Genomic DNA, 16338 nt, shown 5'->3' on the forward strand with positions numbered 1-16338 from the left:
CCAAATTTGCACTCCAAATTTTTGCATTAAGGATGGAAGGAGCTTTCAGGCAAGGACTTTAAAGAATATTCATACTAAACATACGGTGCATGTGTGACAGACATTGCCATTCATTTCCTTCAACAGAGCATCATGTAACAAATCCACAAACTAAAGATTTGTCATTTTTAAAATGAACTAGAAGCTGAAACCATGAGCAATGAAATGTTATTGACTTTGTTTTCAATGTTGCTTTGTATTTAAATATGTTATGCTGCCCCTTTATGAAACACACAAGTTGTAGGCTGGGAGGGGGGTTGGTCTGATAGACGGACCAATGAAGAGAGACTGACAAGTTTTTGAACGAAAGAGCGCCGCAGGTAGAGATGACAGGTGGGAGTGAATGGGGCCAGGTTACCTGGGAAGACGCTGTTACTTTTTTTCCAATCGTATTTTTTAGGGATTCATATTTTTTGGTGGACGTGGACTGTTTTTGGAGCGCAATCAAAACCGCGATCGTATTTTCCACTTTATGGATTAAACGCGTCGGACTGGGCATTTTCCTGAATATCGTAAACTCAAACAAGGCTGCGGTGAGGCAAAGACTTTCTTTTTTCTTTATTTCTGAAGCAGGCGGATGCCGCACATGGACTGAGATTGTAAGAGACTGATTATTTGTCTTCGTTGAACGGTTGTGAAATTGTGTAAATTGTTTGTTGTGATTGTTTGTCAGGGTGCAGGGACCAAGCCGGCTGTGGGAGGGGAGGGTGGTTTAAAAGCTGTTTTTGACTGAAAGGGGGAGATTATTTGTTAAATGTTTATGGTGTTAATACACGGTGAACGAACATATTGAGTTTTTGTTTTTGTATTCATTCAATCATTGATCAAGAAGTGCTGGGTGTTTGTGCGCCGCCGTGCGCAACATATGTTGATAAAGGAACCGCGAATCCGATTGAGCGTTATGTAATAAAACCTTATCATAAAGGACGAGGGGAACATTACAATCACTCGTAGAAGAATTAAAACAGGAGACTGTGTAGTCTGCCTGCCCTGAACTGACAGAGCTGCAGCTCCCTAGTAAACAGACTTCTGAGTCAACTCTAATCTGTCTGAACAGCAGATGAAAAATCATCACCTACTTGTTCTTATTCAAGCTCTGACAGATATGATCTCCAGGGGGATGGGGTGGTGTGTGTGTGTGTGTGTGTGTGTGTGTTTGTGTGTGTGTGTGTGTGTGTGTGTGTGTGTGTGTGTGTGTGTGGGGGGGGGGTGGGGTGGAGGACTGCATTGGAAGTGCACGCACGCACACACGCACACCAGTGAATTCATCATAGATCCACAAAGTCCACGAAAAAGGTTTCCTACATACAAGAGTGTGCTACTGAATGGCTAAGTTCGCACACACTTTCACGCTTTCACACACACGCGCGCGAAAAAACACGCTTCACCAAATTGCAAAAGTCATCAAAAACACACCTGCTTAATGAGCCTTTTGTTTCATCTGCTCTAATCAGTTTGCATTAGCCGGCGAGCGGCTGGCAGATAATGAGTAAAAGCAATCTGCCTGCTGTCAAAACAATACAGCAGTCCCGCAAGGCCATTTTATCCAACCCCCCCCCCCCCCCCCCCAACCCCAACAACTCACTTTCCAGCCATTCCATTGGACACATCTCCTGTCTGTCAGAGCGCCCGAGACCCGCCCTCCCAAACTTAAAATGTGCCACAGAGGGGTTGTTAGACACGCCTTGTACTTCGTCCCCGGTTTCAATTTAGTGGAAATTATGCGCGTTAGCAGACGGGTCTCAAAGGGGAGGAAAAGGGTTGTTAGGTCTTGCCAAAAACAATACACTTAAAAATATTCTGGGGGGGGGGGTGTTGGAGGGGGGAATGAAGGGGGAAATGCAATTACTCCAGTTCTCTTCACTCTGATAAGGTCCTCGCTTAGTAAAAGGATTAGGTCTACGAATCAAGCGTGGGTCTGCCTGTGAGACATGTCTCCTCTCTGCCCTGACCTTATAGGTTTTCAAAGGCCCAACTTCAGCATGGGAGATGGGGAGGGCTAAGGGAGGTTGACACAAGGTGAGAGACCCGTTGGCTCGTTTAGCAAGATCAAAGTAGATATCATCTCCCTGGTGTGTGTGAGTGTGTGAGAGAGATTCGGGCAGACCACAGACCTGGAGGCGTTTTTTTTCTCCCTTGCATATTGCCTTCTTAAATGCTTACATTTCACTGGAGAGATAACTGTCTGGGTGAGCAGGTCTGTGTGCATGTGTGTGTGTGTGTGTGTGTATGTGCATGTGTCAGGAAGACGCCATGTACTGTGCAGAAATATGCACTTGTAAGCCTGTATAAGCTGGCTGGCCCTGAAAACTCCTTTTGAATAAGTCTCTGCGATAACATATGAGCACCTCCACAGAAACCCCCCTGGAGACTTTAGATCTACAGTGTGACACAATGCAAAGACAACTCTAACATGACAGGAGTCTATAGGCACAGTTTTCACTGTAAAGAGAATGTATAGGTTGTGGCCTTCTGTTCTGCCTGAAATGTATGAGCCACCTTTTTTCTGCAACTAATATTCACAACAGAGACTATAATAAGATAACAACCATTTGAAACAGCTGTCACAGAAACAAATTATGAAGTTTAATTAGTTGCATTTGAAGGATTTTATAGACTTGTGTTTTAAAGTCTGTGTAGTGATGACCTGGCAGACCTCAGCATATGTGTGCAAGTATGCAAATAAAACTTGAATCTTTCGTGCGTGTGTGTGTGTGTGTGTGTGTGTGTGTATGTGTGTGTGTGTGTGTGCTTGTCTGTGTGCATGAGTATATGCGTGCTCATGCTCGTCTGTCTGCGGCAGATACACATCCCTTCAGCGGAGCGTGAAGCAGACGTTATTAAGCAGCCTTTAATTAGCTCACTTCACTCACGCCTGTCACGTCAACCGCTCCCAGAGCGAGCACATGCACATAAACAACAACAATAACAACAACAAGATGGGAGCAAACTGTCTTTGTTAAAAGCCCCGGCCATTAGGAGGGGTTCACTTAGAGTACTGATCATATTAAAAAAAAAAAAACTGAATTTTATCATACTATATTAGTGGGGTATGCTGGCGCGCAGCGCACAGTGACCTCAGCCTGGACCACACAGACCGGACTGCCAAGCCAACTGGACTAAGCTGGACAGCAGACAGGGAAGGAATGACAGAATGCTCATATAATAGTGGTAGTGTTCTCTAGACAGATCCAGAGAACTACTTAGAATGATACATGGGAATAGACAAATGACGGTTTATCTCTCTCTCTCACTTTCTCTCTCTCTCTCTATCTCTCTCTCTCTATCTATCTCTCTTTTCTGTCTGCCTGTCACACACACACACACACACACACACACACACACACACACACACACACACACACACACACACACACACACACACACACACACACACACACACTTATGTGTGGGGAACAGCATGAGGTGGATGCAATGGGCCAGAATGAACAGAGGCTGGTGCGGTGTAACAACACACAGTAATGGCAGGTAACATGAGCAATTATTAAAACCTCCTTCCCTCAAGCAATTTGTAAACATGGTCCCAAAAAAGGGATCCATAATGGAAAGTGCTCTGTGCTAGATGGTGTTGCTCAATAATGCATCCTGAGAGGGGACATGGGACAGCTTGCAGATGTGGTCACTCCATGTGTGGATGAGCAAGAGGAAGAAGAAGAGAGTGAGAGAGAGAGAGAGAGAGAGAGAGAGAGAGAGAGAGGGAGAAAGGGAGAGAGAAGAGGGGTTGTGGGGACACATAGTAATGCACCCTGATAAGGGCAGGGCAGTTTGAGGTAAACATCTCATGACTTTCAAAGGGCTTGTATAACCATAATACACAAACAAAAACACACACACACATACACACACACTCACTCACACACACACACACACACACACTCACTCACACTCACACTCACACTCACACTCACACTCACACACACACACACACACACACACACACACACACACACACACACACACAGCATGTCAACATCTGGTCACCTGTCTGGCCTGAAGGGAATTTTTTAATTAGACCAGAATGAATTTGTGTCCAGTACTGTCCAGCAGCATATGGCCTAGAGGGGAAACAGAGGAGATGGTGTGGGAAGAGCGAGAGAGAGAGGGTGGAGAGTGGGAGGGAAGGATGAAGACATGGAGAGAAAGAGAGAGAGAGGCAGAAAAAGAGAGAGAGAGAGAGAGAGAGAGAGAGGAGACATGGCGAGTGAATTGGAAGCCTAGCCATAGCCCTGCTTCATGGTTCATTGCATGGGCAAGTCTGAGTCATCCGGACCTCCGGCTTTCTGAACTTGTGTACCCCGGTTGACGGCCAACCCAGCCCCACCCACAAGCCTGGTGCCTGGGCCTTCTGGAGGAGGCCGGCTGGCCCTCTGGAGAAACCAGACATGGGGAGAGAATAGGCTAATAACAACATCTGCTCCTCACAGACATGCCTCTGCGACCAGTACCTTACACACACACACACACACACACACACACACACACACACACACACACACACACACACACACACAGACTACACAAAATGAATGATGAAGACGTCACTCACATGAATAGATTAGAAAAATATTTTTATGTGACTCAGAAGATGTCCCTGTCTGTTTCATTCTCTGTCACATACACACTCTCACTCTCACTCTCACAACACACACACACACACACTCATTATTACCTGGTGACCTGAATGTCCAGGCCTCGTCGTCGTCAAAGTGTGTGTCCCCCGCCGTAAAGCGTTCACCTGGGAAGAAGGCGTGTGCCACCGTCCCGCCCGGCCCGTCGAACGGGTAGCCGTCGTTGTGGTCAGCCTTGGTGAAGTCGATCTGGATGTCCGCCTCGTTGCCGGCCACCTCGTGGAAGTTGAGCGGTGCAATGTCGCTCCACACCTTCAGGGCATAGTACATAAGCGCCCGCACCGTGTCCCGGCCCAGCAGTGCAGACTCCTTAGGGAATGTCCGCACCCTGTGGAGCGGTCAGAACCAGGACTGGTGAGTGCTCACACACAAGTGAAAATGGGCCACGGTAAAAATACTTGCAAAAGAACACACCCTCACACACACACACACACATAAATGGACATTCTTACATACATACACACACACACAAACACACACCAGGACATATGGACACAAACACTCTATAGACACATATATAGACACATAGACACATAGACACACACACACACACACACACACACACACACACACACACACACACACACACACACACACACACACACACACAATTTTCAACAGTTTAAAGTTGGCTTTCAGACTCATGAGCAGTCAATAAGCACTGCTTGCTGTTAAAAAAAAGTGCGGACAGATTGAGCGTGGCACAGCGTCAGCCAAATCAAAGTGTACTGAAATAAGCCCACAGTCATAACGAGCTGTCAAAAAGAGCTTTCCTGCCACTCGGTCACTTGCCCCAGCCCCTCAAACCCAACAACAGCAACACAACACACACACACACACACACACACAGACAAACACACAGACAAACAAACACAAACACACACACACACACACAAACACACACACACACACACAGACAAACACACAGACAAACAAACACACACAAACACAGAGACAAACAAACAAACACACACACACACACACACACACAGACAAACAAACACAAACACACACACACACACACACACACACACACACACACACACACACACACACACACACACACACACACACACACTATCTGTGAATAACTAACTGGGCTGATTGGATTTGAATAAACATGCCTATGCCCTCTGCACCTCCTGCTGTAAACGGCATGACTCAACATTGCTCTGACAGCAGCAGTGGCAATCTGCAGGCCGGGTGTCACTCAAGAGTGTGACAATCTTACAGCGTGGCCCTAAGCAGCGTGACGTTTGTCTGAATGCGAATAGTTTAATAAGATCCGAAGTGCAATGTACAATTGGGCCCAAGGATCAAGTGAACTGTTTATGTTTGTTTGCACTGAAATGTTAATCTATAAACTGTCAGTGTTTTGACATACAGGTCAGAAAACTAGGAAAAGAAATAGTGAAGTGGGAGTAAATTGAATGTTCATGATGATGTTAAAAATGACGATGGGTCTTTATTGTTCAGTGTGCTCAATGATTGCGAGTACAGTAGGTGGTAGGGCTATGGTATGAAAAATGACAATCTCATAGCCTGCATATGAAGCTGGACTGTAGTGAGAGTTATTTGATGAATTTGATACTTGATGCATCTGTAGTGGAGACGGTGTTTTGACCTTGTGTATATTACTTGTTTCATTTGTTTACCAAATCGTATGGCTGAGATAATAAACATGAGTTTAATATTGCCAAGCACACTGAAGGCGTTACACAGCGTGACTCTAATTTCAATTATAATGCTTACTCTAGCCTACTACACTTTATCTTAAAATGCTAAAATATACAAAAACATGTTGCTGTTGAAAAGAGAGTCTCAGTACTTATTTAACATTACTGCATTACAGTAATAGATTCAAACATCGCTATTATGAACTGGTCCTAATTTGCAACTGACGGCATTGTATTGTATGTCAAAAGCTGTATGATTACCGTGTAAGGCCATAAAAACACAGACGGACACAGGTGCATCTGTATTAAACATGGGCAAATGCTGACCCTTGCCATAAACGGGGAACTTCTCCCACCTAATTCATACACTGTGCGGTCAAACCGCTCAATGGCATGGCCTGAGAAAAGGACAAAAGGACCAACCTGCGGGAAACTAGTTTTTAAACTGAGACAAGCCCGCTTAACTGTACCTTAATTTTATTTTTAATATTTTCCTGTATAATAAAAAAAAAAATGAAATGAAATGAAATCAGATAATAACAAAACAGCCATGCTTTAAAAAAAAAAAAAAAAGATTTCTTGAGCCCAAGCTTCATCACTAAAACCACAACGGCAAACAAGCCTTGGAGAAAACATCTTCCTGTAAAGCAGGAATCACTTTCAAAGACCACTCACCGGGTGTGCAAACTCTGCTTGATAATTCACAGCCACCCTTGTGTTCAGACACTGACTTACCTAACGGAAAGTGGTAACATAGCAACGCTGGTGCATAATAGCAGTTAGCCAAGGTCAGCTATGTAAATGCTCAGCCGCCTTTGCACACTGCATCGAACCTTTAATAATAGGCTCAATGCAGGGACATGAGGTCAGAAGGTGTGATCCATTACGCGCCACTCTGTCAAGCTCAATACCCTGCAATAGATTAAAGATGAACCCGCTCATACAATAGCCTATTTATTTAAGATGCTCTAAGTAATGAAAAATGCATTTGCCGTTTCTGTCTTCCTCACCCACAGCTGCTGCAAACATGTAATGTACATAAAAATCCAACGTGTGTGTGTGTGTGTGTGTGTGTGTGTGTGTGTGTGTGTGTGTGTGTTGTGTGTGTGTGTGCGCGCACACACTTACGTGTTCACTGTGAAATATTAAGGTGCTAGGTGTCCATGAATTATACAAATGCCTCGCTTTGTTGCGTGTTTGTTGAGAGTTGTCTGAAGATGGGAAGTGGACTGGGACAACATTACCAGCCAGGCGAGGTTTAATCAGGAGGAGAAAAAAGGCCTTGTGTATATGTTTGTGTGTGCATGTGTGTGTGTGCATGTGTGTGCATATGTCTGCAATGTGTATGAAGATGCGCTGATATGTAATCATCTGTCATTCCTCCCTGTACTTTGTGTCCATTGACAAGAAGACTCTACTCTGTCAAGAACATCCCTGCTTTTAGATCAGGAAGCAGACAATGAATCGTATAATGAATCATCCCTGTTATGTGCGTTCCAAAGAGTGACCTTTAGTGCATGCCATCATGCCGCTGTCAAAACACAGGAAGTCGTCCGGGACATCAGTCTTGGGTGGGTTTGGGTATGATTGAGTTCAGGAGTGGTCATCTGTGAAGTGTGGAGGGTGCCAGCCCATAAAATGAAGGGAGAGGAGGAGAGAGGGAGAGAGGGATGAGGGGGAGAGAGAGAGGGGAGGGGAGTGGCCACATATTTCAAGCTCAATTTTCTCTGCCGCTTTCTCCATAATGTGCCCAGTGGGGCCGCGGGAGATGGGTGCCTTAACATGATGGATTACTAAGTGCTGGGGGTGCAGGGGGCAGAGGGAGGGGTGGTGGTGGTGGTTTACTGGCCATCAGATGGAGCACTGAGCTCCGAGGATGAGATGCTTCTGATCTATGACAACTTCACACACACAGACAAACATGGAGAACTACTATATATGCACACACACCCACCCACACACACACACACACACACTTGTATATGCAGACACATACAAAAACATGAAGGACAGATGCACAACAACAAATATGACTTGTTTATGCAACACGTTTGTACATACATAAACCAGTACACCAGCAGATGTACCCATTGAGCAGCTGTCACTGTGATTCTGTTAATTGTCTTCCCTCTGTTGACTTTTAATTGTTATACAGCACTGCGGCTACCCCGGCCCCTAGGAGTGATGGCCGTCAGCTTTAAGAGAGAGGGAGTGGAGTGGTGGAACACACAGAGGAAATAGCCAAGAGAAATGCATCTTCCTCCCCACCATTTAAATCTCACAGCAAGGCTCACCCCCCACAGTTCAGTTGCCTCCATAGAAAAGTATTACTGTACACTACTACTGATTGTTCCTGGCTCACTGCTCACTTAAACACACACACACACACACACACATGCACACGCACACACACACATGGGGCTGGGTGATTCTGATGGGCAATTGGCTGTTTTTAGGCTTCATGCGCCAGGACAATTCCCACACAAGAAAGCTGCACGTCATGTGGACCACGGCAAGGGCGGGAATGCTGGGATCCCTTCATGACTCACACCAATAACGCCGCTGTATTTTAATAACTGACACCCCTGGGGGGAGAACTAAAGCGCTCAGCTGGCAGCTGGCTGTCTCGTTGGCCACTCACACATCTCCACACATGAACAAACAACCGCAGTTGGAACCAATGTGGAAGCGCCCATTATGTTGCTTCAAATAAATAAATAAATAAAACAAACATCACTAAAAATAACATGTATGATCCTCGCAGATGTTTTCCACATGAGGGGAAAATGGCCTCGCACTTCCTCTCCTGCCCAGCGTGACTGTGCTTGCCCGGGTCACTGCTTTCCACTAATGATCTACACGCGTCTTCAGCTCTCCAAGCAGAGAGGAATGCAGCATCGCAACACTACAAAAAAGATTTAAAGGAGAGGAAGAAAGAAAGAGAGAGAGAGAGAGAGAGAGAGAGATGGGGGGAGTAGGCAAGGAGAGATTCACTCCTGGGCAATCAGTGCTAATCTATTCAGGTGATTAATTGGCGTGCTAACGAGCAGTGGGATGGTCTCCTGTGTGGCGTAATGAACGTGCGAGGCAGGGGATCCGTCTCCACCTGACTAATGTGCCGGCCGCTCCCGCTTCTGCTCCAGGGGTCATCGCTCGACAGCTGGGCCGCTGAACCTGCTCTCCATCTCACCGGCCAATAAATCATCACAGCCTCCATCCCCATGTGACCCGGTGAGCACCAATCAGAGTGTCTTGGCCATTACCAAAAATGCGGCCTAATTCCCTGGCCCTAACTTCCAAATGCAATTTAGAACAGCTTCTGTTAAACTAAGACGAAATAATTAAAGTTAATTGCGTATTCTTTGGCGATGCGGAATCCAATGCTGAACTTGTCTCGTGCCAAAGAATGAACGAATACTCAGTGCATTAAGTGTTTATCCCGAGAACATGCACGAGTCAATACATTACTCTAATGAATGAGACAGTAATCTCAAGATGATCTCTAGAGGATGTCTGCATTTCCCTTTGTTCGATTAAGCCTTGTTAGCCTGTCTGGCAGAGGCAGAACCAGCAATCGGAGGAGTGGGCCCAGGAGAAACACTTCAGCAGATTCTCTCTCTCTCTCGCTCTCTCTCACTCTCCGCATCTCCTTTTTGTCTGAACCTTGCACCTTCCACTTTCCACCTCTTCTTTCCTCACCTCTCTACTTTCCCCTCTTCCACCTCCTTTGCTCCCTTTTCTGCACTCTTCTTCTGTCCCTTTTACCATTTCACACCTGTCACGCTCCACTGCTACAGACGGCTCCTCCCCACCAAAACACTTTATCGGAATTCTTAAAGCACACCATTATCGAGGCTATTACAGGCTGTTGGCCTCACACCCCTCACCGAGGCCGGACAAGAGGGTTGGAGATTCACCTCGGTGTCCTCATCCACCTCAGGACACGATGGCCCCATCCACACACACACACACCCCTCCTTGATTGTGCCAATCTGAAGAGTGGCCAATCGTAAGCCCCAGCCAAAGGCCCTTTCCAAGGCTCATCTCAAATACTCCCTCAAGGTGAAGAGTGGTTGCTACCTGCACTGAAATAGGACTCCTGGGGGCAAATGTTTGCCAAAATGAGTTTCAAAGGCACCAAAGTAGCCACTGGAACACAGGCGGTGACAGTCAATCGACGCGTAGAAGACTTCTCCACATTGCGAGCATTGATTTTTAGTTGTACTCTTATAACCCAGGGATTTTTTTTAACTTTCCGTACTGCAAAACTCAGTAGACGCAATAATTGTTTTCAACACTGCTTTTTGTATCTCGCTAACAGTCAGTCGTGTTGATCAAGGCAGCGGTCCACACTGGAGAGGCCGCTTGTGTATACTGTACCTGCAGGTGGCGAGTTGTTCCTCTGGCAGTTTTCAGCATGCTAGAAATAAGGGCTGGACGAGAAGGCTAGCAGAGGATGAATGAAGCTTGGCAGCATTGCTCTACAGATCAATACGGGTATGAAAGCAGAGAGGCATGGCATGGCATGCGCTCGGATATTCAGTAATTCAGAAAAGGGAGAGAAGGAGGAAGAAAAAGAGGGGGAGAGAGAGACACAATAGAGAGAGAGAGAGAGAGAGAGAGAGAGAGAGAGAGGAGCAGGGATATGTATACAACTGTGAGGAATGTGATTGACAGCTCAGAGCTGAGCGAAGGCATGCAGATAGAGAGGAGGGAAGGAAGGAAGAAGAAGTGAGGGAGGTAGAGATAGATGAAGGGAGTGAGGAAGAAGAAAGAAAAGAGTGGAGTGACCAACAGATGGGGTGCTTTGACAGCGAGAGAAAAAAAAAGATGAAGGTTGAATGCTATCAAAGAGGTGGAGCTAGAGAGTGTGGCAGAAAGAGTGTGAGAAGAAAATGAGAGAGAATAGAACATGGCGGTGAGGGGCCAGAGGGCAGAGTTACGGAACTAAAAATGAAAGGTGAGAAGTCATACAGAAAGAAGAGGGAGGTGTGCTGAACCTCTACTCACTGCAGCCTGTTAGCACGGCACAACACATTTTACTGCATACACACACTGTACACTTGCTCCCAACCAGGTCAGGCAGCACACTGCCAACAGCGTTGCTCCTAAAGCTCTAACCCTGGCCTGCACATTCATCAACAGAGCCCAAAATAACACTCACTTACACAAACTTTGGCCCCTGCATCTCAAGGGCACTCTAAAAACTGTCCCCGGGCCTCTACTCTGCTTACACTAACACACAGGCTGTTTAAAACAGGTGTTAGCGTGAGGTTGCGCTTTTCTTGTCTTGGGGCTGGTGCAAACTACTGCGGTGCGAGTCCATATGTGAAAACATGGGAGCCAAAACCATAGGCCCTTACTGCGCTGCTGAGACTCACTAACCATAACCACACCTTTCCGCATGGGTCCCCTCCATATCCAACAGATGTGTCAAGCTGCTCAGATGCAGGTTTGGAGCTGGTGCGGCCCAACAGCTGTGCGAGCTGCACACTGTGCTCATTCACTTGATGCCTGATATGGCCACACACACACAAACACACACACTTACACACACACACACTTACACACAGTTACACAGTTTCCCACAGCTCAGGAAATAGCCTTCCCAGTTATAGGTTGTATGGATGTGGGCACAGCGTGAGGGAAAATCGTATAAGTGTCCACGCGCCCTGAGCCACGGTCCGGATATATATGTGGAGGAGTCTATAAAACATACACACTCTACTTCCTCCTCTTTGTCTCTTTCCTACTTACTGCTTACTGGTTTAAACAAGCTCTTTATGACACACACACACACACACACACACACACGCACACACGCACACACACACATTCAGTCACAGACACATAGGCTCTCCCTCTCTCTCTCACACACACACACATGCACACACACACACACACACACACACGCACACACACACACACGCGCACACACACACACACACACACACACACACACACACACACACACACACACACAGACACACACACACAGACACGCACCTCCAGGACAGGTGTCTCTTGTTCCATTTGTTCTGGGGTGTGACAGCTCTTCTTCTCCGTCCTACGGGGCTCTCTGATGCAGATAAGTCTGGCAGGGAGCATCGCGGAGTCTTCATCAGGCCCAGAGTAGCTTGGTCTACACACACACACACACACAGATTTTGAGGCACAGAGAGAGAAAGAGAGAGAGAGAGAAATTAAGCATAGGTGAAATATTACTATTGAAACAAATATGACATTTGAAATCTTAAATGTCCTTAATATTCCCTTAAAAACCTTTCCCTGGTTACTGGCAGATGGCCCAGCCTCTGTTAAAGCACCCAATCTGAGGCATTAGCCTTACTCACTCACTCACTTTTTTGGAGCCATAACGTGCTATGATTTATGATTCAATATTTTTTTTTCCATTTCTGTTTGCATAAAAACTATAAATAGATTATGAATAGATAATGTATAGAATAGATATTTGTTTCATATTTCTCTGCTCCGAGCAGTTTTGAGATATGTGAGGTCACACCCACTTGAGACAGGTGACTGCAGCGCCTGGCTTTAAAGGAGAATCCGGCGATTTTTTACATAGATCTCTGTTTCTCGAGGTCACCGAGTGCTGTCGGTAGGCTACGAAAAAATGAAAACAATTGGCTCTACCTAGCTCGAGTTTCTGCAGCCAACAGCTAGAGCTGCCAGGCAGCTACAGTGCTACACTCTGGGGGCATAAACATGGGGGCTCATAAACATGCCTGAAGAAGACTCAGCAGGGTCGAAACGTTGCCTGTTGTGCATTAAATAATTGGGAGTCAAAAGCAGTGTTGCGGACATTATATTTTTTGTAATTGAGTATAGTTTTCTTTTGTCCTGCACCTGCCAGAAGGTGGGATATGCACACAATAACTGTTTGCTGGCTCATAAACATGCCCCAGAGCGTAGCACTAATAGCTGCTTGGCAGCTCTAGCTGTTAAGCGTGGGGTTTGTGTTCATTCAGGTAAGTATGCAGGTATGCAGCCATACGGTTTTTGACCACGGCAAGTGCGACCATATTTTGGAATATACTGGGGATATACTTCGGAAAGCACCATCACACACCTCCATACTGCAAGGTAGGAACAATTTGTAGCAATTCATGCTTGGAATAATCTTCACCTTACAAGACTCAATAAAATCACTCACCCAGCACGCCTGTCTCCTCCAGGCCCCCAAACCTCTGCATGGCTTTGATGGCTTTGGTCAGCGCCTCCTTAGTCTGCAGCTGCCCCGTCACGGGGTCTGGGGGCGGCAGGTAGCCGAACTTGCTTAGCCAGTCCTGGGAGAGAGAGAAGGGGGTTGGGGGGGTGGAGAAAGGGGGAGTGGACGAGTGTAAGTAACCCACCACTAATTCAGCTTTTCAGTCCAACCCAGCTGAGCACAGACATCCAGAGGTGAATGAGCTCGAGTCGAGCCTGGAGGAGATTGTCACAGCCACAGGAGTCTCGCAGCTGCACAAATAGCGCTATCGATTTCCACTCAATTCGTCCGCAGCCTTTTCATTAGTCTCGCAAAGTGGAGAGCACTTGGTTTGCCTGCTTGCCTTGGGGAGTCAAAAAAAAACCCCCACAACCACATGGACTGTCGTCAGTATCTATACTGGCTGATGGGGAGGACTGTTGAATATTTGGGCCAGGCCAGACTGAGCGAGTGCAGAACTTTCCCTGCCACACGCAGTCCTTATTATGCAGTCCCTAGTCCCGTCAGAATGGGTCGGAATAAATGCTGGAGGAGTCCAGGTTTGGTCTATAATCACTGCCAATAATATTGCTGCAAGAATCCATTCAAGTGGCCTGCTTCCTCTCATTGTTATGTATTAACTGTGAACTGCCTTGTTTTTCAAACCTCATTGCTTGTGTGTGTGTTTGTGTGTGTATGAGAGAGAGAGTGTGGTTTGTGTGAGTGTGTGTGTGTGAGAGAGTGTAGTTTTTGTGAGTGTGTGTGTGTGTGTGTGTGTATGTGTGCGAAAGTGTGTGTGTTTGCTAGCCTGAGTGTATGTACATGCAGGAATAACTCCGATCAATAAGAAGGAGCGTCCCTATCGACAAACAAGCACTGGATTCCATTAGTCAAATTGCTCAGTGCTTACGCAGCAATCTCACAAATGAAATGTGCTCCAGCTCCAGCAACCCCAAGCTCCCCTGCACCTGCTGCCACAGCCCCCAACCAGCCCCACCCACCACCATGTCCACCACCCCCTCCAAGAACCCACAAGCAGAGGCGAGCTGTCAACAGCCCCACTGAGACACTTTGGGTGAGGGTGTGCGCGAGAGCGAGAGAGAGAGAGGGAGAGAGAGAAAGAGAGAGATACAGTATGTAACATGGAACACTACAGGACAGCTTTCTAGAGCCCCGTTTGAAACCTCACAGTTATATAAGAAAAGTGTACGAGGAGAGTATAATGTTGTACATACTCAACACACACACACACACACACACACACACACACACACACACACACACTCGCGCACTCTCTCTCTCTGTATACAACTTTCTGCCTTTCAGCTGGAACACTGATCTTTACTTTACATCTCTTTGACTTTGAATTAAATAGCCCAATGCTAACTGGAGGCAAGATTTGCGTCGACCTCCTGACTCCAATATAACGTGTCTCTTCACCACAAGCAGCTCCTGAAGAGCCGACAGCCAGAGAAGGGAGTGAGAAACAAAAGAGAGAAAAAAAGAACTGAAGAGAAAGGAAAAGAAAAGAAGAGGAAGTAGACACAGCCCTATTGGCCCCTGAGCGGAGTGGTCACCGTAGATACCGAACTCATCAGCGTTTCAATCTGCTGTTGGCACTGGCCGAGCACAGCTATGGCCGCTAACGCACTTCTGCTGAGCTTGCTACTTCTGCGTGCCAAAAAAAGACTCACTCAGCTTTACCACCTCGGGAAAAAGCAAACCGCAGGCTGGGTCCACTATCCCTGTGACCGCAGCTCTCTCTCTCTCTCATCCTCAGGGTAAGTAGTGGTCTGAGGAGCCGCTGCTGGCCCTTGAGCACCAGAGTTTTTACCAGCGTTTGACAGGCTTTTATTCACTGAATGGGTCTCAGATGACTTCGCCTTATAAAAACAAGTCTTCAGGTTCAGCTGTTATCCCATCTGTTGAACAAATAGGAAGTTTACCGTAGAATTGGATTTTTGAAAATGTTCTGGCCCCAGAAATGGGTTACAACCTGACCCCCTTTTTTCAGCTGTTGATCCCAGGATGCCCCAGAGGCAACGTCTTAATGCGATTTACCAGAATTCAAAAACATCTGGAACTATCTGGAGATTACACACTGAACAAAACATTTCCTCAATGAAAGTCCTTCAACTGTCCCGCCAGCAACAAGACCTCTGTGCCTGTATCCGTTTCCCAGTCCACTGGCGCTAACCCACTGTAGTCAAGTCAAGTCAACTTTATTTATAAAGCGCATTTCATACCCAGAGGTCATTCAATGTGCTTTACATAAACAAAAGCAAACAAAAGCAAACTTCCTGTACTCCGTGCACATTTGCGTGATTGTGAAGACTTGCGTGATTGCACACGACACTCCTCAGCATGCCGCCTTGATGACGCAACTCTCATCACGTGCCGCGTGCGCGGGACACAGAAGCGGGACTATACACCAGGCCTATAAACACCAGGACTATACACCAGGCCTATAAACACCAGGACTATACACCAGGCCTATAACTGGTGCAAAATCAAGCCAAAGATGCTAAGCTGGTGATGTAACGCATACTGTATACCATCTTCTGAGCTGCAAGCAAATGCCTCTCCGTCAGCTGGTAGTTTATTTGCCTTGGTGCTCAGGGAGCTCCTTCGGCGGAGGAGAACTCAGAACGCGGTGGAGGAGGAAAGCAGAGGAGTCGACAGCAGCGCAGTGACGCGAGGCAGGAGAACAATAGGCAAAGAGCGGAGGGTGTGTGGGGTGCGGAGGTGGGACCTGTCCAGGAGACAA

At 46.7% G+C, this 16338-nt stretch overlaps 1 protein-coding gene across 3 annotated transcripts in view; it reads right to left on the reverse strand.

The window, feature by feature from the left end:
• Positions 1-16338, reverse strand: part of mmp17a (matrix metallopeptidase 17a) — an 85619-nt gene that overhangs the window by 24179 nt on the left and 45102 nt on the right. For all 3 annotated transcript variants that reach the window (XM_042060229.1, XM_042060228.1, XM_042060227.1), the window contains 3 exons: positions 13539-13671; positions 12371-12506; positions 4730-5016 (listed from right to left, as the gene is read on the reverse strand). In XM_042060229.1, coding sequence (XP_041916163.1) covers positions 4730-5016; positions 12371-12506; positions 13539-13671 — 556 coding nt within the window. The remainder of the gene's footprint in view (positions 1-4729; positions 5017-12370; positions 12507-13538; positions 13672-16338) is intronic.

The sequence above is a fragment of the Alosa sapidissima genome, chromosome 13 (genome assembly GCF_018492685.1).
Source record: "Alosa sapidissima isolate fAloSap1 chromosome 13, fAloSap1.pri, whole genome shotgun sequence".
NCBI classification, from domain to species: domain Eukaryota; kingdom Metazoa; phylum Chordata; class Actinopteri; order Clupeiformes; family Clupeidae; genus Alosa; species Alosa sapidissima.